Source organism: Primulina eburnea, chromosome 1 (genome assembly GCF_022965805.1).
Source record: "Primulina eburnea isolate SZY01 chromosome 1, ASM2296580v1, whole genome shotgun sequence".
Taxonomy (NCBI): Eukaryota; Viridiplantae; Streptophyta; class Magnoliopsida; order Lamiales; family Gesneriaceae; genus Primulina; species Primulina eburnea.
In genome coordinates this window covers 52359537-52385807 of record NC_133101.1, presented here as the reverse complement: position 1 = coordinate 52385807, position 26271 = coordinate 52359537, and the positions used below count along the sequence as shown (strand labels likewise).

General features: G+C 37.3%; 1 protein-coding gene across 1 annotated transcript; it reads left to right on the top strand.

Annotated features, from left to right (window-relative positions):
- The first annotated feature begins 16323 nt into the window (after positions 1–16323).
- LOC140830807 (cyclin-dependent kinase inhibitor 3-like) lies at positions 16324–18550 on the top strand. The gene is made up of 3 exons (XM_073194301.1): positions 16324–16741; positions 17923–18123; positions 18207–18550. Exons 1-3 carry the CDS (start codon positions 16371–16373, stop codon positions 18274–18276), a joined length of 642 nt encoding a protein of 213 aa, XP_073050402.1. The 5' UTR covers positions 16324–16370; the 3' UTR covers positions 18277–18550.
- Positions 18551–26271: the final 7721 nt, after the last annotated feature.

Sequence of the window (26271 nt, the reverse complement as noted above, 5' to 3'; positions counted from 1 at the left end):
TGTAAATTCCAAAAATAAAACGACGTAATGCAACTGGATGCAAATCCAGAAAAAATGAAAATTAGCTAATTAATTTATTTTAATTTCTAATTTGATCATGTTGATATATTTATATGATTTTAAAGTAGTTTTCTACTTGAATGCATTAAAATGTACATTTAAAGATTATTCGAGATGCGATCGAAGAATGTAGACCGATGACTGAAAAATGGAAAATGTTTTTATTAAATAAATTTTTTAATTATTTAAAATAAGTTTGATCATTTTTATTAAGGAGTTTGAAAATAAAGAGTTTTGTGGTGAATTTATACGCCGAGACATAATTTTTATCAGTATTCGATTTTTAACAAAAATACGACGTTTTGACAACTCGGATAATAATTTCACTAACTTTCCTAAACGATATAGTTTTTAAATACACAATTGAGCTTGTTGGGCTATTATGTCATATTAATAGGCACAAGCATTCACACTAATTATTTATAAAAATATTTTAGCCCAAACCCACCCCATAATTCATAAATCACATGCCTCCCACCTCCCTCAACTCACAAGGAGTATTTCATCCCTCAAAACACACCATACACAATTTTCCAAGGGCAAGGCTTCAGTTTTTTGCAAGATATTTCAGCCAAGATTTTTTGTCGTCGTTCTTTGCATCGTCAACGGATTTTCGTGCGTAAAATATGCAAAGGCACGCTGTAATTCTTCTTTTTCTCATCTATCACACCCTAAATATGTATTTGACATGATTTGCATGAAAAAAAAGTTACTCTTTTTATTATTTTCATTTTTATGCAAAACATGGGTTTTAAAGTGTGATTTTTGATCCAAAACTTGATGATTACTTGCGTGAAGGCCGGCTGCCATGATTAGGGAATGTACATGGATTGCTTTTACACGAGTTAAGTGTCCTAGAGAGCACATGATAATCTGCACACGAGATACGAACCAAGCTGGAACCGAATGATCAAGTTGTTGTGTCAAGGGCTCGAGTTAAGGGGTAAACCATGCATGGCTCGACTTGGGAGCGACCAAGGCTGGGCTGGGACATGATTGGGTCAGGAGAGGAGTCCTAGCCACGCTAGGACTCGTGTTAGACGGCTAGGGAAGAGTCCAAGAACACAAGGACTCTTCCCCAAGCTACCCGAGCGAGAGCAACATGGGGGGTGTCATGGGTCCAGTCTAGGTTGGTTAGAGTCCTGAGATGGTTCACGAAGGGCTGGGCTCGGTGTTGGCTCGAGGGCGAGGGTTCTGGTTGGGTGCGAAGAGTCCTAGGCTAGCAAGGTTACTCGACCGCAGCATTGTTGGTGTAGGTTGCTTCCCCATGGGTTAGGGCTGGGTCCTAGGGGTTCTAAGGGTACAGTAGAGTCGATAGAGCACTACAAGAAAAACGGCATACGACAACGGATTTTATCCGTTGTCGTAGCCTTTTAAAAACTGTTGTAACTAAGGGTGTTGTTGAAAGTCCGTTCAACGACAACAGTTTTTACCTGTTGTGGTAGGTAGCATTTGCGACGGTATTTTAAAACCGTCGCGAAATCCATTAGCAACGGTTTTATTCAAAGTGTCGCTAAATTAGCGACAGTCAGCATATAAAAACCGTGGCTAACTTAGCGACGGTCAGCATATAAAAACCGTCGCTACAATTAGCAACGGTCGGAATAAATAAAATGTCGCTACATTTAGCGACGGTCTTTAATCAAGAATTCCGCCGCTAATTTGTTTCGAAAAATAAAAAAAAAATTCTTTTAATAGTTTAATAAATCCATAAAACACTAACCATTGAAACTAAAATCGTGTAAAAAAGAAAAATTTTTAGTGTAAGAGAGAAAAATTTTAAGTGTTGTGTGAAGTGATAAAATTGTGTATGAGAAAAAAAAAATTTAAGTTTTGTGTGAAGTGATAAGAGAGAAAAATTTTAAGTGCATTAAGTGTAAGAGAGAAAAATTTTCAGTGTTGTGTGAAGTGATAAAATTGTGTATGAGAGAAAAATTTTATGTGTTGTGTGAAGTGATAAAATTGTGTAGGAAAGAAAAATTTTAAGTGTTGTGAAGTAGTGAGAAAAATTTTAAGTGTTTTGTGAAGGGATGAAATTGTGTAAGAGAGAAAAATTTTAAGTGTTGTGAAGGGAAATGGATCGGAGTATGGGTATTTATAGTGAGTTGGCGACGGTTTTTGGTTAAACAGTCGCGAATTTTAAACTAGCGATGAATTTGATAAGATTGTCGCCGTATTTTGCGACAGATTAGGTTAAACCGCTGCTAATGTTAGCGACAGGTTTTGAAATATTGTCGCATGTTTTGATATTGCGACGGTTTAGCTTTAAACGGTTGATAAATATAGCGACGGTTTATTTAAAACGGTCTCTAAATATAGCGACGGCTATTATGAAACCATCGCTAATATTTAGTAGATAACGGTTTGACTTAAAACCGTCGCTATAATTAGCGACTGTTTAGATTAAACCGTCGCTAATTTGAATTTAGCGACGATTATACAAAACTGTCGCTAAATTCAGCGACGGGTTTACAATAAGCCGTCGCTAAATTTGGCAACGTTTTCCAAAACCATTGTTGTTTGTCCAAAAACCACGCTAATCGACAACGGTTTCTTAAAACCGTTGTTGTTGGAAACTTAATTCCGGCGTTTGACAAAAGACTCAACTGAATTCAGCAACTAAAAGCTACCAACTGATCGACTTAACTGAACCTAGCTTAACTGATATTTCAGCAGATATTCTCGCCAGTTCATTCTCGCCAACTGATTTGTTATCAGTTGATCTTTCAGCTGTACACGTCATAAAGTGAAAACGACAACCGACAAATAGTACAGTCTTCTGCGAACTGGTAGTGGATCGCCGCATTTCAGAAGTTGCAGTGTACGATCTATCAGGGAATATTGACGTGGCAAACAACGGCTGTTATTCAAATAAATGTTACCGTTGACAGAAGCCTATAAATAGTCGAAGAGAGCAGCTGAAGAACTACCGATTCTGAACTACTCATTTTACTTGCTGTTACTCTGCGAAAATATTCTCTCAACTTCGTCAAATCAAAGCTCAAGCTTATCAGTTTTATCAGTAGCATTCAGGCTACGTTTTGAGCTAGAAAAAGCACTTTGTAATCTTTGATAAATTGTACAAGTTGTGCTAAGATCAGTTGTGATCTGTAAAAGAGTTGTTAACTAAGAGTTTCAGTTTTGGCAATAGATAAGTCCAAACTGAAGTGGGTCAGTACACGTTATTGTATTTGATCAAAGTCTTTTAGTGAATATCCTATCTTTGTGATAGAAGGGGTGACGTAGGAGTTATTCAAGTCTCCGAACATCCAGAAACATTTCCTGTGTTATTTACTTTCAGTTATTCATTCTATCTTTCAGTCAGTTAGTTTTCCGCAACTGTTTTATTCAGTTTAACTGATTGTTATCGACCGACGAGATACTTGAGTCAGTTTGTAACAAAACTGTACCCAACCTTTCGAAGAAGTTTTAATCTATCAAGTGTTTATTCAAACCCCCCCCCCCCTTCTAAACACTTTCACGTTGAGTTAACCGATCCTATCAAGTGGTATCAGAGCGAAGTTTATCTTGTCGTAGAACATATTCTCTCAACTGATTCAGTATGTCTTCTTTCAACAAAATTCCTATGTTTTCCAGGGAAGACTTTGATGACTGGAAAATCAGAATGCAGGCTCATTTAGCTGCACAAGATGATGATATGTGGTACGTCATAACTGACGGACCAATGAAAATTTTGAAAGCAAACACAGCAGTTGCCATCACCGAAGGGGCACCTCATAGAATTGAAAAACCCAGAGATGAGTGGACTGCTGAAGATAAAAGAAAAGCAAACCTTGACAATGTAGCCAAGGACATACTGTATAAAACACTGGACAAGATAACGTTCAGTAAGATCAAGATGTGCAAGACAGGAAAAGAGATATGGGAAAAGCTGATTCAGTTATGCGAGGGAAATGAGCAAACAAAGGAAAACAAACTTTCTGTTGCTGTACAGAAGTTTGACAACATCAAAATGAAAGCTGGAGAATCAATGCTTGAATATGATGAAAGAACTAGTGGAATCATAAATGAACTAAATGCACTTGGAAAAGTGTATACAAATAAAGAAGTGGCTCTCAAGATTATCAGAGGACTTCCCAGGGAATGGGATGTCAAGACAATAGCCATGAGGGAATCAAAAGACTTGAACAAAGTTGAAATTCATGATTTGTTTGCTGATCTGAAAGCTTATGAGTTTGAGTTACAAACTCGAGGAGAAGCAGAACCATCAACACCTTCATCAACTACTGCTCTAACTGCTATAAGAACAGAACCAACTGGTTCAGTTGAAAAAGCTGCAGATCAATTGAGCAATGATGCTATGTCATTGTTTATCAGAAAGTTTGGTAGATTCATGAGGAAGAATCAGGGAAATTTTCAGAAGAGCTACCAAAGAAATAACTCCAGAGAAGATTCAAACGCTTGCTATAACTGTGGAAAGCCAGGACATTTCATTGCTGACTGCCCAAAACCAAAGAAGGACAGTCAAGTCTCAACTGAACGGAAAAAGAAATCATATGAGCACAAAAGGAGACCTAAGGATGAAAGGAAAACCTATAAAAAGAAGCATGAAGTGCTAGTAGCTGAAGAAAGCAAAGCCAAATGGGCAGAGACTGACAGTGATGAGTCAGAAGCTGAAACTTCATACAGTTCTAGTGAAGAAGAGGAAGAAGTCAAGTGTCTGATGGCTGATGAGACAGAAGATCAATCAGACAATCAGCAGGTATTCGACTTTAGCTCAACTGATTTCACTAGAAAAGAGTTTATTTCGACTCTTCATGACATGGTCAGCGAGTATCAAAAGCTTGCTCTATCATTTGATAAAGCCAGAGCAAAGCAAGATGATCCCTTGGACAACAATACTAAAACTGATCAGTCAGTTGATATGTTGAGTCTAAAAAGGGAAATTGCTGAGCTCAATGCTGAAAAGAGCAGGAATCAATTGTTGATTCAAAAATTGATGCTTGAAAATGCAAAGCACAACGAGCTCATTCAGGCTTGGAATAAATCTTCAGCAGCTCTAACTGATATTCAGAATTCGCAAAAATCAGTTGCTGACAAGACTGGACTAGGGTTCAGTAGTCAAAGTGAGATGTCTTCCAATGATACTCAGCCACAACTGAATATGGACAAAGGAAAATTCATTCGCTTTGTCAAATCAGTCGTGGAACAAGAACAGCTTGAACCAAGTAAACTGATTGAACCGCCCTTTGAGAACAAGAACAAGGCAAATAGATATGGTATTGGATATAGTCCAAAAATTTCAACTGACTTTCGTGGTCAAACATCGAAAAGAATTTCAAAACGATTTTCAAATGAATACTCCAACTACTATAACTGTAAGCCTGTTCAGAAACGATATCGGCCGAACAATCAGTTGGGAAAGGCAAAATCACATATTGATTCACCTATGCATCACACACAAAGCACACACAAAACGAGAAAGACCATATGGAATACAGCAACTGGACGGTCAGTCAGACTGATCCAAGTTTGGATTCCTAAAGGACTAATCAACTTTGGACCCAAATAAACAAAGGGTACCACAATCTTATTTTGTATGTGAATGCAGGTAACAGGTACAACTGAAGATTCAGTTTGGTATCTGGACAGTGGATGCTCAAGACACATGACAGGTGATTCAAAACTGCTATCCAAACTGATCAAATACGATGGTCCAAAGATTAGTTTTGGAGACAACTCGAAAGGTACAACTGTGGGTAAGGGTAAGCTTATCCATGGTAATTTTATCATTAATGATGTTTTATTAGTTGAAAATCTCAAGTATAATCTGATAAGCATCAGTCAGTTATGCGATAATGGATTTTCAGTTCAATTTGACAAACTTATTTGCTCAGTCAAAAACTCAACTGATGAGGTCATTCTAACTGGCAAAAGATGTGGAAACACATACAAAGTCAGCTGGAATGATCAACCTTATGCACCAGTATGTCTTATTGCCTCAAAATCTTCGAAAAACTGGTTATGGCATAAGAGGTTAAACCACTTGAATTTCAAATCTATTGCATATTTGAGTAAACATGATCTTGTGACTGGGCTGCCCAAAATGGATTTTACAAAAGACAAAATTTGCTCAGCATGTCAGTTTGGCAAACAAATAAAATCTTCTTTTAAGAACAAGGGTCGTAAATCTTCTTCCCGATGCTTAGAACTATTACATATGGATCTCTTTGGTCCAATACCGGTGATGAGCTTAGGGGGAATGAAATACACCTTGGTGGTTGTAGATGATTTTTCTAGATTCACTTGGGTCATTTTTCTCAAGACCAAAGACCAAACTGCTGCTCAACTGATCAAGCTTTTCAAAAGATTATCAAATGAAAAATCAGTTGGAATTGACAGAATCAGATCCGATCGAGGAACTGAATTTATCAATAAAATTCTTTCAAACTATTTAGAGAATACTGGAATCAAACATGAGCTCTCAGCAGCAAGAACTCCTCAGCAAAATGGTGTAGCTGAAAGGAGAAATCGAACACTTAAGGAAGCTGCTAGAACAATGCTTGCTGATTCTAGTATCTCTCAAAGGTTTTGGGCAGAAGCAGTGAACACTGCGTGTTACACTCAAAACAGATCAATGATTAATAAGAATCATTTGAAAACACCGTATGAGATCTGGCATGGAAGAAAAAGTGTGGTTTCTTACTATAAAATATTCGGCTGCAGATGTTTTATACTCGACAATGGTAAAACTCATTTAAAAGCTTTTGATGCTAAATCTGCAGAAGAAATATTTCTTGGTTATTCATCAGTAAGTAAAGCTTACAGAGTCTTCAACAAAAACACTTTAAATGTTGAAGAATCTATTCATGTTGTTTTTGATGAAACTGTACTAACTGATAAGCCAACTGATACAGTTGAGCTAGCTGACAGATTTACAGATATCAGTTTGGAGGATGATGATGAAGAAGATACTCATATTAATCAAAGCAATCTCCAAACACCTAAACCTGAGATATTAGATCAGGCTGTTGAATTGGAAGCTAATCAGTTAGTAGAACAAACAAATGAGATTCAGTTGCCAACTGAAACAGCTCCAACTGAAACTGAAACCAATCAGTTACCTACTGAAGCAGTTACCAATTTGGAATCAACAAATGCTGAACTCAGATGGAAAAAATCACATCCTCCAGAATTGGTGATAGGTAATCCATCTGATCCGGTAAGAACGAGAAATCAAACGCTTAACTTATTCATTCATTCAGCTTTTGTATCTCAACTGGAACCAAAGAAAACTGATGAAGCTCTTGCTGATCCTAACTGGATAAATGCTATGCAAGAAGAGCTAAATCAGTTTATCCATAATAATGTCTGGAACTTAGTTCCAAGACCAATTTCCAAAACTGTTATAGGTACAAAATGGGTATACAGGAACAAACTGAACGAGGATGGTTCAGTTGTGCGCAACAAAGCAAGGCTAGTTGCACAAGGATACAGGCAGGAAGAAGGAATTGATTATGATGAGACATATGCACCAGTTGCAAGACTGGAAGCAATAAGAATATTCCTGGCCTATGCATCATTCAAAAATTTCAAAGTGTACCAGATGGATGTTAAAAGCGCATTTCTAAATGGACAGTTGCAGGAAGAAGTCTTTGTTGAACAACCTCCAGGTTTTGTTAATCATCACCTTCCTGATCATGTCTATCATTTGAACAAAGCCTTATATTGTCTTAAACAAGCTCCAAGAGCTTGGTACGAAACTCTTTCAAAATTTCTAACTGATCATGATTTTTCTGTTGGATCAGTTGATAAGACGTTGTTCAAATTTTCTAAGAATGATCATATCTTACTTGTTCAAATTTATGTTGATGATATCATATTTGGGTCAACTAACCCCAAATTATGTGAGAAATTTGCTAAGTTGATGCAGGAAAAATTCGAAATGAGCATGATGGGTGAACTGACATTCTTTCTTGGATTACAAGTGAAACAATTGGATTCAGGCACCTTCATCAGTCAAACAAAATATACAAAGGAATTACTAAAGAAATTTGGCATGGAATCGTGTTCAGCTGCAAGCACTCCCATGAGCTCATCAGTTAAACTAGACACTGATCAAGGGGGAATATCAGTTGAGACGACGCTTTACAGAGGTTTAATAGGTTCATTATTGTATCTAACTGCTAGTCGTCCTGATATTGTGTTTGCTGTCTGTATGTGTGCTAGATTTCAGGCAAATCCTAAGCAATCCCATTTTGCTGCTGCCAAACGTATTTTGAAATATCTTAAAGGCACACAAAATTTTGGGTTATGGTATTCTAAAGACTCATCTTTCAATTTAGTTGGTTATTCAGATGCAGACTATGCAGGATGTAAACTTGATCGAAAAAGTACAAGTGGATCATGTCAGTTTCTAGGAGACCGACTGATTTCTTGGTTCAGCAAAAAGCAAACATCCATAGCAACTTCCACAACTGAAGCAGAATATCTTGCTGCTGGAAGCTGTTGTGCCCAACTGCTCTGGATTCAGCAACAACTGAGAGATTATGGAGTTGATGCTAAAGAATCACCTATATTTTGTGACAACACAAGCACAATTGCTATAACCTACAATCCAGTTCTTCACTCTCGAACCAAACACATAGATGTCAGACATCACTTCATCAGAGATCATGCTCTCAAGAAGGAAATCAGACTGGAATACGTCTCAACTGAACAACAAGCAGCTGATATCTTCACCAAGCCACTGGCTGAGACTAAGTTTTCTCACTTCCGCAATATACTTGGATTAATTGATTTATCTTAATTAATGATCATTGTTCGTAATTTGTTGATTAAGCTTTATTGTTGTTTTACTGAATATTTAAGTGAGTTGCTTATTCTTATGAACTCTTAACTGATGTCAGCAAGTGTTTGTATTGTTCTTATGGTTATGTTTCTAACAAATCATTGCAGGCAGAGATAAAAGAACAACGACGATAAAACATAATAAATATTTTCATTAATCAGGAGAGGAGCCGGTTACATTGTCACAATATTTTCCTCCACAGAATCTATCCACAAACTCATCCATGCAGCTAGTGCTGAGGAAGAAGTTTTGCAGAAATCATGGGAGACAGCGATGCGGCGGAGGATCTCCAGCTCCTTCAGAAGAAAGAGCTTGTAGAGATAACCTTCTTTAAAAAGGTCCACCCCCGCAGGAACCTCTAGGAGCTCCCGCACCTCTTGTAGTTGGGCCTTCCGCCTGAAAGTGGAGACCCGTCCAGAGTAATACAGGAACTCCAGCTCCTGCATCTCTTCCCAGTAACGAAGGCTAGTGTAGAAGACTTCATCTTCTATGAACTGCTTCCTAGCTTGCAGAGTAAACTGAGCGTCACTTGAGCTTCCAGCTTCTGCCATTATCTTTATCTGTGTAGAATTACTTGCTGAGATGAATTTTGGCTAACCCCTTCACTCTTATTTATAGGGCAAAACAAAGGAGGGATACGAAAGGACATCTCTCTGTGACGTTTGCTATACCCAGCACCATACTCATCATTAATATTCTCTGTCTATTGCCGTCATTTTGCTTTAATAGATTAAGGGGGAATAATGGTTCAAGAGGTTAACTGAGAAGACAGTCGTTAGTAAATTCTCGACTGAAAGAACTCAGTCTTATCAACTGACCTATCAGTCGACTTTTTCACTAATCTTCTCATATAAGTTAACTAATTAACCCAATTTTATTCCAAATCAAATGACGTGACCGTCTGCTAAACTAATCATAACTCTTGATTTTCTTTACGTGGAGTTATCTTCACCACTCAATTCGTACACACGATTGTAGCACACGTACTACTTTGTTTCTTTCAAAATTCTTTGGACTGACACGTGTCCAGAGTTTGAATGGTCACGTACATATGTACTATTACCCGCCTCTTTTCAGTCTTACTTTTCGACTACGTCAAATTCTCCTTAGGGCCCTAAGAACTACCTCATTCCTCGAATTTTCTTTCAGGCAATTTATCAGTTATCAATGGCAACCCAAATTCCCGCTTTCATGCTAAATTCTATGACCATCAACTTTGGATCTATATTATCCTTCGGCGATGCTGAAGTTCAGAAAGTATTTCAGAAGCTTGAAGTTGCTGGTCTAAGAACATTTTTAGGACAATCTTCTCAGGATATCTATCCCAAAGAACTTCAGGATTTCTACTCTTCTGGCGTGATTGATTCTGAGGGAATTATCAAGTCTACTATCAATGATCAGTTGCTGATCATTTCTGAAGATTCTCTTGGTGATTTCTTTCATTTACCTTCTGAAGGTATGGCACAACTCTCAGATGTCAAGGCATCTGATATTGAAGAGATGCAAGTCTCTCTTTCTATTGATGGACGAAAGATTAAGGTTTCAGATCCTAAGAAAGAACTGAAACATGAAGTTCAATTGCTAGCTGATGTTATTGCAAAAGGAATTTTGGCAAAAGCAGGATCATTCGCTGCTCTAACTTTAGAGAAATTTCAGGCCATTACCGTTATTATGGCTGGTCAAAAATTTAACTGGAAGCGTCTCATTTTTAATGTTCTGAAGAATATGTTTCTGTCTTCTAAACAATCCAAGGGCTTTGCAGTTCAAATCAGTTATTTACTGAAAGCTAAAGGCTTAGTGGCTGAGGACTCTGAGAGAACATCGAAATTTAAGGTGTTCAATGCAAAGAACACAATGCCAATCAAATCCAAAATGGACTTGACCACTACTCAGTTTGTGAAAATCAAACAGGAAATTGGGACTCAGTTAGCCGCTCCCAAATCAGTCAAGAAAACCAAAACGTTGGCTCAACTGCAGATTGCCAAAAGAAAGTTGGTTTTGAGTTCATCAGAATCAGAAAAGACTCCATCTCCTCACATTGTGAAGAAGCCAAGAACTCAAAGGGTTAAAACAACTTCTGAGGTAACCAGTCCGACTGACAAAATGATTTCCTTCACTGATCAGCAACCTATAGAAGCAGTTCCTCTGCAGATTATTCCACAAGATGATTCAGCAAGTACCATAAAAAAATTGGTTAGGACGCAAGCTCCTGTTACTCAAATATCTCGACCAATTGGTGTGGCACCTGCAAGACCTAAAGGGATAAAGTTTATAGAACCGGTGGAATCAACTCGAACAGGACTGGAAATCCCTCATATCTTGAGTGGTGATAAAGGAAAAGAGAAATTGATTGTGGAACCCAGACCCTCAAACCCAATTCAGACTCATATTGATCTCGTATGGGCAAAAGTGAACAGTTTTGCTGCTGCAAAGACTAAGTCCTATGACGCTTGGGTAGCCTATCGTACTGAAGTTTTTGCCAAGCAACTGAAGGAGAAGTCCGAACTGAGAAAATTCATCAAGTTGGAGGACCTCGTTCTCCGCACGGTCAAAGCTGCAACTATTGCTCAAGCCTTGGAGAGAAAAAGCTATTTCTTTGATCAGCTGAGAGCAAAGAAGTTGGCTCAAATTGTTGCTAAACTTAAGAACAACTACTTGCCAACTGCCCCTACTGCATATGCTGATCAAGCTGTAATCACTCAGCTTGACACTGATCTGATGGGGATACTATCTCGAATCAAATTTTGGGAATCGGATCAAGAACTCGTGGTCTACCAAGGAGATTCAGATGATGACAATGAGGAACAAGTTGAAACAGCATTCTCTGACAAAACAGCACCATCATCCGCCTTAGTTCTGGTTCCAACTGGAGAACCAGTTTCTGATAAGCTTCCTTCACCACCTGTTGAACAACTACTATATACTGAAGCGGAGCTATCTCTTGCTCATATTGATGAAGTGATTCAAGCAGTGGTAGAGGAGTCCCACTTTAGTGCACCAGTTAATGATCCAGTTGATCGCTCTGCTGATCAAACCAATCTACAGGTCACTATTTCTTCAGTCGAAATTGTTCCACCAGACCAATCTGCTGATCAGGGCTTACAAATTGATATGCCAGTTGAATCAATTGATCATTCACTAGAGGCATCAGTTCAGGTTGTGTCACCATCAACTGTACAACATCCTCCCTCACCATCTTTAGATCAAGAAGAAAAGACTGCTGATGAGACTCCGGTTCAAGGGACAATAACTGGAACTGATACTTCAGTTCAGCCAATTGCTGATACCAAGATAACTGACCAAGCCTTGGTCATTACTCAGCAAACAACAAGTGAACCAAGCACTTCTCATCAATCCAACCCTCCATCTTCAGCAGATTTTGATTTCATTTTTGAGGAAGTCCAAAATATGCAGGACAGCATGAATCAAATAATTTCGGCCATTTCCAAAATTCAAAATACGCAACTTTCGCACAGTGTGAAGTTAGACGATACTCAGGAATCCATCAAAAGACTGAAGGCCATCGAATCTGCTGTTACCGCTCTTTCTTTTGCAGTCAGTGACATTCAGAAAAATAGAGGTATCATATCCGGTCTGACTGCCACTCAAGAACTCATTAATCAACGCGTCAACAATGTGGAATCGCTTATGTCTCGGAAATTTGATCTACTGCAAGTCACACTGTCTACTGCTATTGAAAATATGTCATGCTCTGTCACGGTTCTTTCTTCTCACGTTCGCAAGCTATCTGACAAGATGGAGCAGTTTGACAAAAAGGGGGAAGAGCAGAAGAATTCTTAGTAGTACAGCAGTATTGATTGTATCAGATTTCTATTATTTCAGTTGTTGATCTTATTTTATCTACTATGCAGAATTCAGTTATTTATTCCAAGTTTTGTCAAAACACCATAAAGGGGGAAATTGTTGGAAACTTAATTCCGGCGTTTGACAAAAGACTCAACTGAATTCAGCAACTAAAAGCTACCAACTGATCGACTTAACTGAACCTAGCTTAACTGATATTTCAGCAGATATTCTCGCCAGTTCATTCTCGCCAACTGATTTGTTATCAGCTGATCTTTCAGCTGTACACGTCATAAAGTGAAAACGACAACCGACAAATAGTACAGTCTTCTGCGAACTGGTAGTGGATCGCCGCATTTCAGAAGTTGCAGTGTACGATCTATCAGGGAATATTGACGTGGCAAACAACGACTGTTATTCAAATAAATGTTACCGTTGACAGAAGCCTATAAATAGTCGAAGAGAGCAGCTGAAGAACTACCGATTCTGAACTACTCATTTTACTTGCTGTTACTCTGCGAAAATATTCTCTCAACTTCGTCAAATCAAAGCTCAAGCTTATCAGTTTTATCAGTAGCATTCAGGCTACGTTTTGAGCTAGAAAAAGCACTTTGTAATCTTTGATAAATTGTACAAGTTGTGCTAAGATCAGTTGTGATCTGTAAAAGAGTTGTTAACTAAGAGTTTCAGTTTTGGCAATAGATAAGTCCAAACTGAAGTGGGTCAGTACACGTTATTGTATTTGATCAAAGTCTTTTAGTGAATATCCTATCTTTGTGATAAAAGGGGTGACGTAGGAGTTATTCAAGTCTCCGAACATCCAGAAACATTTCCTGTGTTATTTACTTTCAGTTATTCATTCTATCTTTCAGTCAGTTAGTTTTCCGCAACTGTTTTATTCAGTTTAACTGATTGTTATCGACCGACGAGATACTTGAGTCAGTTTGTAACAAAACTGTACCCAACCTTTCGAAGAAGTTTTAATCTAGCAAGTGTTTATTCAACCCCCCCCCCTTCTAAACACTTTCACGTTGAGTTAACCGATCCTATCAGTTGTCGATTCTCCAAAAAAACGCGCTAATAGACAACGGTTCATAGAATCGTTGTCATTGACCCGAAAACCGTTGTCTTTGACCCTAAAAAGACAAAAACCGTTGTCTTTGGTCCCAAAAAGACAACGGTTTTTGCTAAAACCGTTGTGAAAAACTCTACGACAACGGTTTTTCACAAAAACCGTTGTCGTATGTGTGTTGTTGTATGACGTTTTTCTTGTAGTGGAGGGTGGGGAAGGAGTTTGCTTGGGGTGGCTCGAGCATGGCTCGTGGAAAACGTAAGATGGCTCGAGGGTTTAGCTTAGGGTTCAAGATTTTGGTTTAGTTGGCTAAGGGTTTGAATCGTAGTTCAACGGGGATCGAATAATGGTTCACAATGACAAAAAAGTTTATAATTAAAGTTTGAGAATTTTATATTAAAGTTTGAATTTAATTCGAGATTAAAACGTATTAAGAATTTATAATTAAAGAATAAATAAAAAACCATGAATTTAAACTAAATAAAAAAAAGATAAAATTTATTTAAACTTAAATAATTATTTGGGATGATTTAGAGTCAACGGAAATAAGAAAAGTCAAAAAATCGTGAAATTTTATGTCTAGGGGTAAAACGATCATTCTACACCTGAAAAATAATAAACGTCATGGCAGTGTCCTGGATGCTATTTTATATGTTAATATGATTATTTTAAGTTTTTATGAAATTTTATGATGAAACGTACGTTAACGTTAAAAGATATGTTGCATGCTTGATTTAAAAGAAAAACGATTATTATACGCATGAATTTTATAAAGTGATGAAAATATGAAATGTTGAAGGAAGTGAAGTAATTGTTACTAATATGATGATACGATGATATGTTAATACGTAAGGACAAGACTCAGTTGACGGGTGAGAGTGTCGCTGATGTCGTCGCCGCCCAGTAGTGTAGTTACATGTAAATTGATCCATCGACCCCTAATACGAATACGAAAATCACAATTAACAATCTGAATTCAACGAAAAGAAATACGTATATGTTTATGATGAATATGAATATGTTTATGATAATATGAAAAATGTTTATGTTTAGGCATGGTTATGGAAATGTTATTTTACGTAAAAGTATTATATGTACTAATTGTTATCAAAGTTATGGTTTGATGAGTCTTTAGACTCACTAGGTGTGATTGATGCAGGTGAATATGATAATAATGATAATGGAGGTCGTGATGGTTGATCATGCTGGACTGAATGTGCACATAACCCGAGGACCAGCGCTAGTATTTTCGCACTTATTATTTAAAAGTTTATGTTAAGGATTTTTACGACTTTCATTATGATTTTGAGAGGTTGTTAGTTTTAGCTTTACTGTTAAGTTATGATTTGCAAACTTTTGATGATTTTATGATTTAAACTATTTTCTTTGAGTTTTTAATATAGTTGGTTGTTTGTGAGTATAAAAAAAAATTTAGTTTGTGAGTATAAAAACTTTTTTTTAGTATTTTTAAAGAAAACGAGTAGCTGACGTTTCATTTAATTTTGTATTTCAACGGTAAATGTGAGGAACCTGCACAATCTATTCAGAGCTCAAACCGGTGATTTTATGATTATCATTTTAAAAAAGACGAAAAAATTTCAAGTAATAAATATATTTAACAATAATACTATTATTTATTTTAAGTAATAATCATTTAAATCGTATAAATAAATTGAAAACGTATTTATTTAATATAAAATAAGAATAAAGATAAATGATTCGACAATGAAAATGAGTATAAAATGAATGTGAAAAAATACAGATATTAATATAATGTGCATGTGGCATGTGAACTCTATATAACATGGATACTTTAATAACTCATGCTTTTAAGATAAATTTAAGAAAAGAAAAACGAAAAGCAATTCAGGAACTTCAATAGAAAAGCATGTATTTCAAGAAAAGACATGTTTTTCTTTATTATATCTATGAATTGTTGAAAAAGAGGGCTTTATTAATATTACTATTATTATTACTGAGAAAATAAAAAGAGGGCTTTAATTTGTGATTGAGATTCTTTCATGTCAAATGGGCTTTCTTGCTTTACACAAGTCAATGTATCATTCTTTCATGATAGCATGACCGTTCCTTTTTCATTCTTGTTTCTTTCTTTAATTTTCAAACCAAAAAGTAAAAGAAAGAATGCGCCATTGTTTGCATTTGCCTCACCTTTTTCCAAAAAGAAAATATTTTAAGAAATTAAATTTGTGAACATATTCGATACTCATTTTCCCTCGGAAAAACTACATTCCAATACCAAATTGATTAGTGCGAAGATACTTACTTACGTACAACCAAGGATAGGACATAAAGTAAGAAATATATGCTGTGGGTGGTGACATAATAATGGAAAATGTATACTAATATTTGGATAATTTCGAGCATAATCAATGATTTTATATTCAAATTTTGGGTTTGAGATTAAATTGTAATAATTTTTTCACCAATTATTTTTTGGAGCGTGGGTAAATATGTCAATGTACGTGGAAATTTAAATCTATCCAAATTCCAAAATATAAGTTTAAGGGATTTTTTTAAATATTTACCCTAATTTTACATATAAAGAAAGAGCCACCCCCTTCCCCAACTTCGTGAATTATTTATTTCTTCACTCACAGGGACATGGGGAAGTACATGAGGAAAGCCAAAACTTCCGGTGAAACGCCGGTCATGGAGATGTCACAATCATCGCTCGGCGTACGCACTCGTGCCAAAACCTTAGCTCTCCAGCGCCTCCAGTCCACCGCCGCTTCTACTGCTGCTCCGGAGAATCCTGACTCGTGCTACCTCGAGCTTCGCTCGCGGCGGCTGGAGAAACAGCCGCCGCAGAATAATTCGAGAAAAGGACGGCGTCGTAGCTGCGTTTTCCAAGGACAGAAACACTCCGAGGAGTGTTGTGAAGCTGCTTCGTTTTCGTGTTCGATAGGAGCGGGTGGTTTGGGAATCGACGCCTCTTTCGGTGAAAATAATTTCGATACTGAAGCCAGGGACAGGTACACGTACACTCACTCACTCATGCAACTTCTACTCACTCATGTTAATTAGTATTCATGTCAGAATCGACATATTTGAATGATTTTGATGAATTAGATAGAGATTTCTCACTATTTAACTTCTTAAGATTATCCATTATTGGTCTTCGTTCTTCTTCATTTTGCTGTGTAAATCTCTGGTTCTTGAGAAAGAGTATGATACCTTAACATTTGGGCTCTGGATTGAGTTCTATAAAGAAGTTTTCTTATTTGTGTTGGGAATGATTGCGACTTGATTTTTCTTCAATCTCTTCAGTTTTTTTTCTTCACTGAAACGGATGCTGACTGCTGAGCTTTATGTGCAACTGTTTTCAGTTAAACTAGTGCTTTCAAATTATATTTCCTTTCACATGAGAGACTGAGTATTTATTGAAATACCCTTTTCATTCTTTTTCAGTGCATCGTGTTAGGATCTTATGTCATATGTGGAAACTGAGTAAAATCAATGTACCTTCATTTTTCATGAAATAAACGATCTCGGCTTGCGAATCTTTCACTGCCCCACTTACCCTATGTGTAAAAAGGACAACACAGGCACAGAGGGGTACCCCACAATTATTGTAGTTCAATTTTTGTTCCATTTCGCCTACAAGCTGCTGCCATGTTTAAACTTTAGTGGCTTCTATTATTTTTCCTTACTGTTGCAGTGGGTAAATGAAGACGTGATTAACTGCTCTTTGCTGAAATTTTTGCCCACGGAATGTGACCGGTTTCACTAACATTTAGTTTTTTTGCTCACTGCAATTTATCTTGGTAGCCCCTCTGCTAGATTGTGTTTCTTTAACATGACATTGAACATTAACCAGAAGCAGTGTCTTTTTCTCCAAGGATTTGACAGTAAAAAAGGAAATTTGATAGTCAAGAAGGAAGAAATTTACTGACTAAAACTTGTTTGTCCTGTACTGTAGTGGCAGAGAACCTTATCCGTGATTGCAGCATATGTCGTCTTGATGGGGCCACAAAAAGATCAAAACTAGTACTTTGGGTTGCTCTTCTTGTACCAATCTTACGCGTCTATCATCTCATTGTTGTCAAATATTCTTCCTTCATGTAGCGCTTAGTTAACATGATAGGGTATGGGTGCATGATCTTAAGATTATAACTTGTTCGGGGAACAACTAATATATATATATTATCTTCAGCTGGATCACTAGGGAAAGCACTCCCGGTAGTTCGACTAGGGCTGCAGTGACCCCGAGATCTTCTACCAGAAGGATGCATTTCAGGACCCCTAGCCAAAAGGTGCCCTTAACTGCTGTTCTCGTAAGCATGCCTACGCCGCTTGAGTTGGAGGATTTCTTTGCTATTGAGGAGCAATCCATGCGACGCCATTTTATAGAAAAGTATGCTGCCTCGAGTTATTTTTAACACTTTATAACTAGGGGGCGCGGTTTAGTGGAGTGACCCGTTTGTTTATTTTTTACAGATACAACTTCGACTTTGTGAATGACTCACCGCTCCCGGGACGTTATGAATGGGTGAAAGCGAGCCCTTGAGCAGAAATTCTATTGCCCAGAGATCTCAAGCATGATGGTAATCCCTCACGGAAGATATGTAAATTAATGTTCTGTAGAATACTAGGCAGGTAGTTTTAGTGACTAACCTTTCCGAAGGCAACCTTTGGCAGTGAATGAATATAGCAACATCTTGCATTTGAAAGTCGCCATCCAGCAACAAGCTTCACTAGGTTTTATGTTTTAGCAAGTAAATTGATATTGTATAAACTTTATCACTCAGCCGATCCTCACGATCCATGATATTGTTCATTCATGTAGTATTGTTTTACATAAACATTGAGTGGATGAATACACATCACGCACTCGCGCTTAGTAATTAGCCACCATGAAGTTGAAATATACCAGTAGTCAGCCACATATGTCGACGCAGAGAATCATAAGAACAAGCAGATTGCTGTTTTTTTCCCCTTCAATGAAAAGGAATTCAAATTTGAGCAGGTTGAGAAGATGAACCAACAATTTTAATCTTTGGCTCTTTTAGATTCCATTAGCGGACTCATTATATTAAACTTCGAAAACCGGGACACATGAAGAGAACGAAATGAAGGCAGAATTCTTAATTTTCTCGAAGAACAAGTATGAAAATGAGAGTCAATATCTGTTTCTCAATCACTGAAGTCAAGTACTTGTCGAACTCACGAAAGAAGTGACCCCTTTGAAAGTAAAAATTAATCAAAACTAAAGAACTGAACTAAAGCATAAAATTACCAACATATCACAGAAAGGGTAAAAATCAGTACCTCACCATGGTTTATGACTTTTGAGGGTGGTCATGTTACTTTTTTTCCATAGATGACACGGAGTCCACGGGTAATATGAATTTCAAGTCACACATTTCCGCGCTGCTGTTGGAGGCCGAATCGTTTTCCTCTTGAATCTGTTTAAGCTTGGCCAGTCGTACATCACACAACTCGTATATGATCTTATCACAAGTATAAAATGTACTTACATGCTGCAAAATTTCCATAAAGAGAACGGTGAGGTGAATGGGTTTGATCAAAGCTTTCTACATGACATTTCATGCTTTGAACTTTGAAGTCCTTGTTCAAAAATTAGAGTCATAGTTACTAAAAGAAGCATTTTGAATGAAGTGTTTCTAAAAGGACCAATGGTTTCGATTTCTCGACTCTACACGAGAAATGTTCCTTAATGGCTAATGTCTTCTATCTATCAACCTGTTATCCAAGTGTTTGACTTCTTATCAAGTGTCATGGTCCCAAAATAACATGCAAGTCCAATTGTAACGTCCCAAAAATTATAAAGTCCACGTGAACCACATGAATGCAAATTATTAAATTTCTTTAGTATTTTATTAAATTATTTTAAAAGCAATAAATGCATATTTATTTCATTAAATTGTGTTTAATTATTTTTATTCATTTTATGCATAATTATTGCATGGTAGAATTTATTTCATGAGAATTTAAAGGTTCATGCATTATCGATTTTTTAAGTTGCATTTCGAGCTCGAACGAGGAACGGAGACCGGAGAACTTTCAGGAAAATTATTTTGTTACATGATTTATTTTTATAAATTAAGTTACAGTGTTTTTAAGGGTATTTCTCAAAAATGAGATTTTATTTGGATATTTTACCCGCATGATTTTATTTTTAAAAGTACACAAATTTATCAAATCGGAGGACTTTTTAAGGGTTCGGCTATTATTTTCAGAACTTTTTCAACACGAAATATTTTACGGGAGTGTGTTTGAATTTAATGGACCTACTTTTAAGCTTATTGAGCTTAAAACTCTTTTTAAAAAAGTTGATTAGCAAATTAAGACCCATTAAGTTATTTTTTAACCATTAAATAATACATAAATTACCATTAACCTAAACCTAATCATTAGCCACTCCCCACCAGCCGACACCCACCATTTCAGAAACATATTCTCTCGATTTTCAGAGTATTTCATCAAGGAAGCTTCGGTCTCCTCTATTCTTGCAAAGAATAATTCTTCCGGCGTTCGTTCTTCGACCTCCTCGCGTTTATACATCATCAGGCACGCCTTGTATCATCTTTTATGCATCACACTCGTTTTATATGCTGATGATTGTATAATACACGAAAAACTTTCGATCTATGCATGTGTGTGTCTCGGTGTGAGTTTGGCGTATTTTTATTGCACGTTTCTTGCGGTGCTCACGTTTTATTTTTCTTTTGATGTAAAGGGAACTGCCGAGGGGTGCTGAGTGCTGTTAAGGTTGTGATTATGATTTCTAAGGGCTGTGGTTGAGGTGTGTTAAAAACTTTAGTCGAAGAACGATCAAGAGTAGGCGGGATCGGATTTGAGGAGTAGATCGGTTGTTGGGGTAGTCACGGCTGTGCAAGGGCATCTGGAGACCTGGAACAGATCATGAGGGGTCTGAATCATGGTCAAGGGGGGGGGGGGGGGGGTTCGAACACAGCTGGGACAAGACGGGAAGCCGCTCGAGCGTTGGACGTGGGGGTTGTTCGTGTATGCTTCGCGAGGTGACAATTCGGCTGGTTTCTGCATGTGCTGTTGCAGCAGCTTTTAGTGTTGTTTTGGATTAGTTTAGAAGGTTAATTAGGGTCCTAATGGTGAGTTTTAAAGGTTGGACAGTTGTAGAAGGGAGGACCGAAAGAATTATGGTTTGGGGTCCATGTGTTGTAATGGGATTTCAGGAAAGGGGTGACAGAGAGTTAGGTGGATTTCTGAAAATTTCAGCCGTGTGTTTAGGGGCTAATGGCATGGTTTCAGGAACATTTTAGTGTTTTTAGGGTATGGTAAAAAGTTGGGAAATTTTCGAGTGAGTTTCGAGTTGATTCGGGTTAAAACCGGGACTCCGGTCCAAGTTTAAAACGGATCGATTAAATTTGGTTTTAGGCTTGAATTTATGTCCAGGAATATTTTTAAAAATGTTTTTGGACATATTAAGGAGTTTGGTAAGCTCGGGTCAATTTTAGAGGTCCAGGGTTAAAACGATAATTTTTGGGTTTCCAGGGGCAAAATGGTCATTTTGCACCCGGGGTGAGATTTTGGTCCTGGCAGCGCCCTGAGCACAAATATATGATATTTTAAATGTTTATGCAACATGTTTACGATTTTGACGCAATTATGATAAATACGGTGCATGCTTGGTTTAAAGGAAAAATTATGTATATGCATGTTTTTATTAAGTGATGAATATGACGACACGTTTTGAAGGAAGTGATTTAGTTGTGACTAACACGATGACACGATGACATGATTGGAGATATCGTGAGGGAAAAGGCCCCAGAGGGAGCCCGTTTACGGGAGAAGGCCCCAGAGGGAGCCCGACGATCGTATTTCCACTGACATGATATGATGACATGATAGGCTCGGGCTCAGTTGACGGGTGAGAGTGTCGCTGATGTCCCCCGCCGCCGGGTACCGCGGTTACACGTAGATGGATCCATCGACTGACATGATGACATGATGATACGAAAGTCATAGCTAATGAACGGAATTCAAATTAAGATTTTAACACGTATATGCTGATACGATGATACATGCTATTACCATGTTTTGACATGTCACGATTACGCATACGATATGATAACATGATGGGACATGTTTTGACACGTTACGATTTTACACGACATGCTTATGTTAATGTTTTTAAGCTCATTAAATGTATGTTGATTATGCTATTTTTCACTGTTGTGTGCTACGTATATGTACTTGGTATTACTGGTACAGGTGTGTTGAGTCTTTAGACTCACTAGGCGTGTGTGATGCAGGTGAGCATATTGATCAGGGGACAAGAGGTGCCGAAGACTGAGTAGGCAGGCGGGATGTGCGATGACACGACCCGAGGACCATTATTTTTCCGCATATTGATTCACGTGTTTTGAGAGGAGTTACACATTTTTATATATTGATGAAATTAAGATTTTTATACGTTTATGTTTACGTTGATTTTGGATGACGTTAGTTATTTTTAAACTGCGTCATTCTTATTGGCAAATAAATACAATTATTTTAAATTTATTTTGTAATTACGAGCGAGTAAAAAAAAAATATTTCCGCACTTTTAAAACGGTAGACGTTTCACCAATGGTTTCAATTTCACCTGCAGATCATTTTGCAAAGTCTGGAGTACGTCGTTTTTCTCAATCGATATCTATTTTCTTGCACCAGAATCGCTTTCATTTCTGCAATTGCTTCTTTGATGCACATGAAAAAAAATGCCAATGGAAATTATATTGATTGGAAAATTGAAAATTCCCTCTTCTTCTCTTACACAGTATCAATATTGAAACCAAGATCTCAATCGGAACTGAAACGTCCATTACTTTTTAACTTTAATCCTACTAATTTTTTTTTTGAAGCATAAAATTCGAACTTCACATTTAAATTAACTCAACATTTTCATAACCAAAAACTTAATTTAACATTTAAAATCTCAAGTGCATAAAATCCATAAATCATCAATTAACAAAAATTCAACTTCCACTTTTTAAAATGATCAAAACTAACTTCAAAATAAAGTATAAAAATCTCTAATAAATCATTATCAAAATCTTTATTTCAAAACTTCGATTATCAAAATAAGTGTCTCTCGTGGAGTGTACTGCCGAACTCGATTCACTCAAGCGTCGGCGTCTCTCTCAACCTCATCCTCACCTGCAACATTCAAACCTAGTGAGTCTAATGACTCAACACATTCTAAACATGAGTAACAAATAATACATATACAAGTATATACATTAAAATCATACTTTTATTCAAAATAAGCTAGCATAAATTTGTAAGCATAAATTAATCATAAATCGTCAAATAATAAAACTTTCAATCATTTATCATTTGTGTGAAGTTTGATTTTTGAAAGTGACTAGCTATATCCTTTGGTCCACTGGTCAGTCTTAGCTCACCATTTTTCATGGGACGAGCAATAGACACTGATGTAAATGGAAATACGATCGTTGGGCTCCCTCTGGGGTTTTCTCTCTCACGATATTCCCAAAAATCATATATCATGTCATTTATATCATAGTCAATTCACATCCTTCAAAATATTTTTCCTCTTCTTTTTAATCATAAAATATCGTGTCTTTTCCACATTTGAAAAATAGCTTTTTAACAGTAAAAATTGCACATTTTTATCATAAATCATAAAATCTCATATTTTCATTGTAAACATGTTATAATAACATTTAGCACGCGTTATGATTCTTCGGGGCACTGTCAACCCTTTTTGTACTGCCCATGTGTAAAATGACCGTTTTGCTCTTGGACCCTAAAATTCTCGATTTTGACTTTTTTCTTACTTTTATTGACTCGAGATTATCCCAAATATTTATTTAAGTTTAAATGTGACTTTTAATATTTTTATTTAACGTAAACTCGAGCTTTTTGATTTAATTCCTTAATTTCTGAACCGTGAAGCGTTTAAATCCCGAGTTAATCCAAACTTTAATATTTTCTTCTCAAACTTTAAACATCAACTTTTTATACCTAAACTACCCTCGTGAACCATGAACCGACCCCATGTGGACTATGGTTCAAACCACTTTTTCCTTCCTAGCCTAAAACCGAACCCCAATACTCTCTAGGACTCTTGGCCTCACCCAAACCACGAGCCATCACCGAGCCACCCTTGGCCAGACCTGGCCCTAACCCTCATGAACCCTTGTCAAACCGTCATGGACCAGCACACCTAGCCCCAGCCCACACAACATCCCATCTGCGATCAACTCCCTAGCCGCGTTAGTTCTCTCTCCTATTATCATCGAGCCATCATGGACCAAGGTTCCCCAGCTTGAGCCCTGGACACAGGCCATCCTACGTAGACCATATTGGACCAGCCTAGACCACCCCAACCAAGCCGCGGACCATTCCCTCTGAATCGCACCTATGCGTGCATGGGAAGAGTCTTTGTGGTTAAGGATTCTTCCCTACCGATAGCTCATGGCTAGGACTCTTCCCAACTCTGAACCACGTCCACCATAGGCCCTTGCCCAAGCCCCGACCCAGCCGCACGCATCCATGCACCAAGACGTAGCCTTCCTCCCTCAAGAAGCCCTAAAAAAACCCTAGGTTGGTCGTCTCCCTTGCCAAGCTCGGTTCCAGCATGTATTTTGTCTCTTAATGACTCTTTTCTCGTCCCTTAAACACTTTCTATTGGCAGCGTGTCCTTAGGAGTCATAACGTTTTTCCAATAAGCGTAAAATCATCAAAACTTTGAAAATATTTGTTCTATCGTTAAACAAATCGTGCATATATATTTTCATGCAAAAATAAATAAAAAAAGCATAGTATGATTTGAATGATGCATCAAAAAAATTTAGAAACGTGTCTTTGCATTTAAAACGCTCGAATATTCTATTATTGGCGTGGGCTGCGAAAGAAGACGAAAGGGCGACGAAAAACCTTGGATTTTTGCTCTTGAAATTTTCAAATTTTGTGTGTGAAATTTTTTCTGCTATGGAGTGCTAAAACCCAAGGATTTCCTTTTTATTATTTTCGAAAATTGCATGCATAATGGTTTAAGATTTTTGGGTTTTTTTCTTAGTGATAATTGGGCCTTCTAATCTTAGATAAATTAGGTCCAATAATACCTATTTAATTGTAAAATAAAAGTTTATAAAAATTAATTTTCAAAAATAATAATTTTGATCTTTAAAAGTCTCTCGTTTACCCAAAACAGGATTCTCGGATAAAATCAAGCTCGTATCGTAAAATAATTTGAACTCTACCATTTTTTTAAAAAAAATAGTCATATTTAATCATATTAATAAGCCTTGAAAATATTTATTTTATCTTGGTCGTCTCGGATTTCTTTTCCCCATCCTATTATCGAATATTCGAGTAAAATCTACAATTTTCATAAAATTATACGATTAGACCCTTAATCATATAGTATGCATCATGTAAGAATTTAAAATCAATTAAATAATGCAAGTAAGCAATCTAAATCGTTTGTATGCATGTAGTTTACATGGGTTGTCGTTTGGATGAAGTGAACTGTGTGTCTCTGTCCGACACTATAGATACTAGAATCTCATCCAGTCTAACTATCTCTCGAATGTATAGCTCCGCATACCGTGTCATGGAAAACGTCGTCTTAACATGTAGGAAATGTGCTGATTTAGTAAGATGGTCAACTATTACCCAAATGACATTGAGTCCTTTCACCGTCTTTTATCAATCCTACCACAAAATCCATAGGAATGTTCTCCCACTTCCATTCGGGATGCGAAGTGGTCGAAACATTCTCGCTGGTCTTTGATCTGCCTTTACTTGTTGACATGTCAAGTATTCGGATACAAAGCGCATAATATTTCGTTTTATTCCTGGCCACCAATAAAAAAATTGCAAGCCCTTGTACATCTTGGTACTTCCGGTATGAACAAAATAAGGGGTACTGTGAGCTTCAGTCAAATGTCAACTCCAAGTGAATCACCACTAGGAAACCATAGTCGACCTCGATACTTAACAATGCCCTCATCGACTGAATATAACATGCTGCCTTTCGATTCATCTCCATGTCTCCATTTTCGCAGTTGCTCATCATTAGACTATCAGGCTCAAATTCTATCTTGTAAAGTGGAATGTACTGTCAACGTAGCGAGATTAGGGGCCTCTCCCCTATCATAAACTTCAAGATCGAAGAGCTGAATTTCCACTTGTAGAGGCTTCTGTATTGATAAATGGGCCAAAACTATCCATTTCCTACTCAAAGCGGCTGCCAGTACATTAGCTTTGCCGAGATGATAGCTAATGTCGCAGTCGTAGTCCTTTACAAGTTCTAGCCATCTTCTTTGTCTCATGCTCAACTCCTTTTGGGTGAAGAAATACTAGGCTTTTGTGGTCCGTAAAGATCTTGCATTTCTCTCCATACAAGTAGCGCCTCCAGATTTTCAACGCAAATACGACTGCTGCAAGCTCAAGATCATGCGTCGGATAATTCTTTTAATGTACTTTTAGCTGTCTAGACGCGTACGCGATGACTCGCTCATGCTTCATAAGAACTGCGCCCAATCAT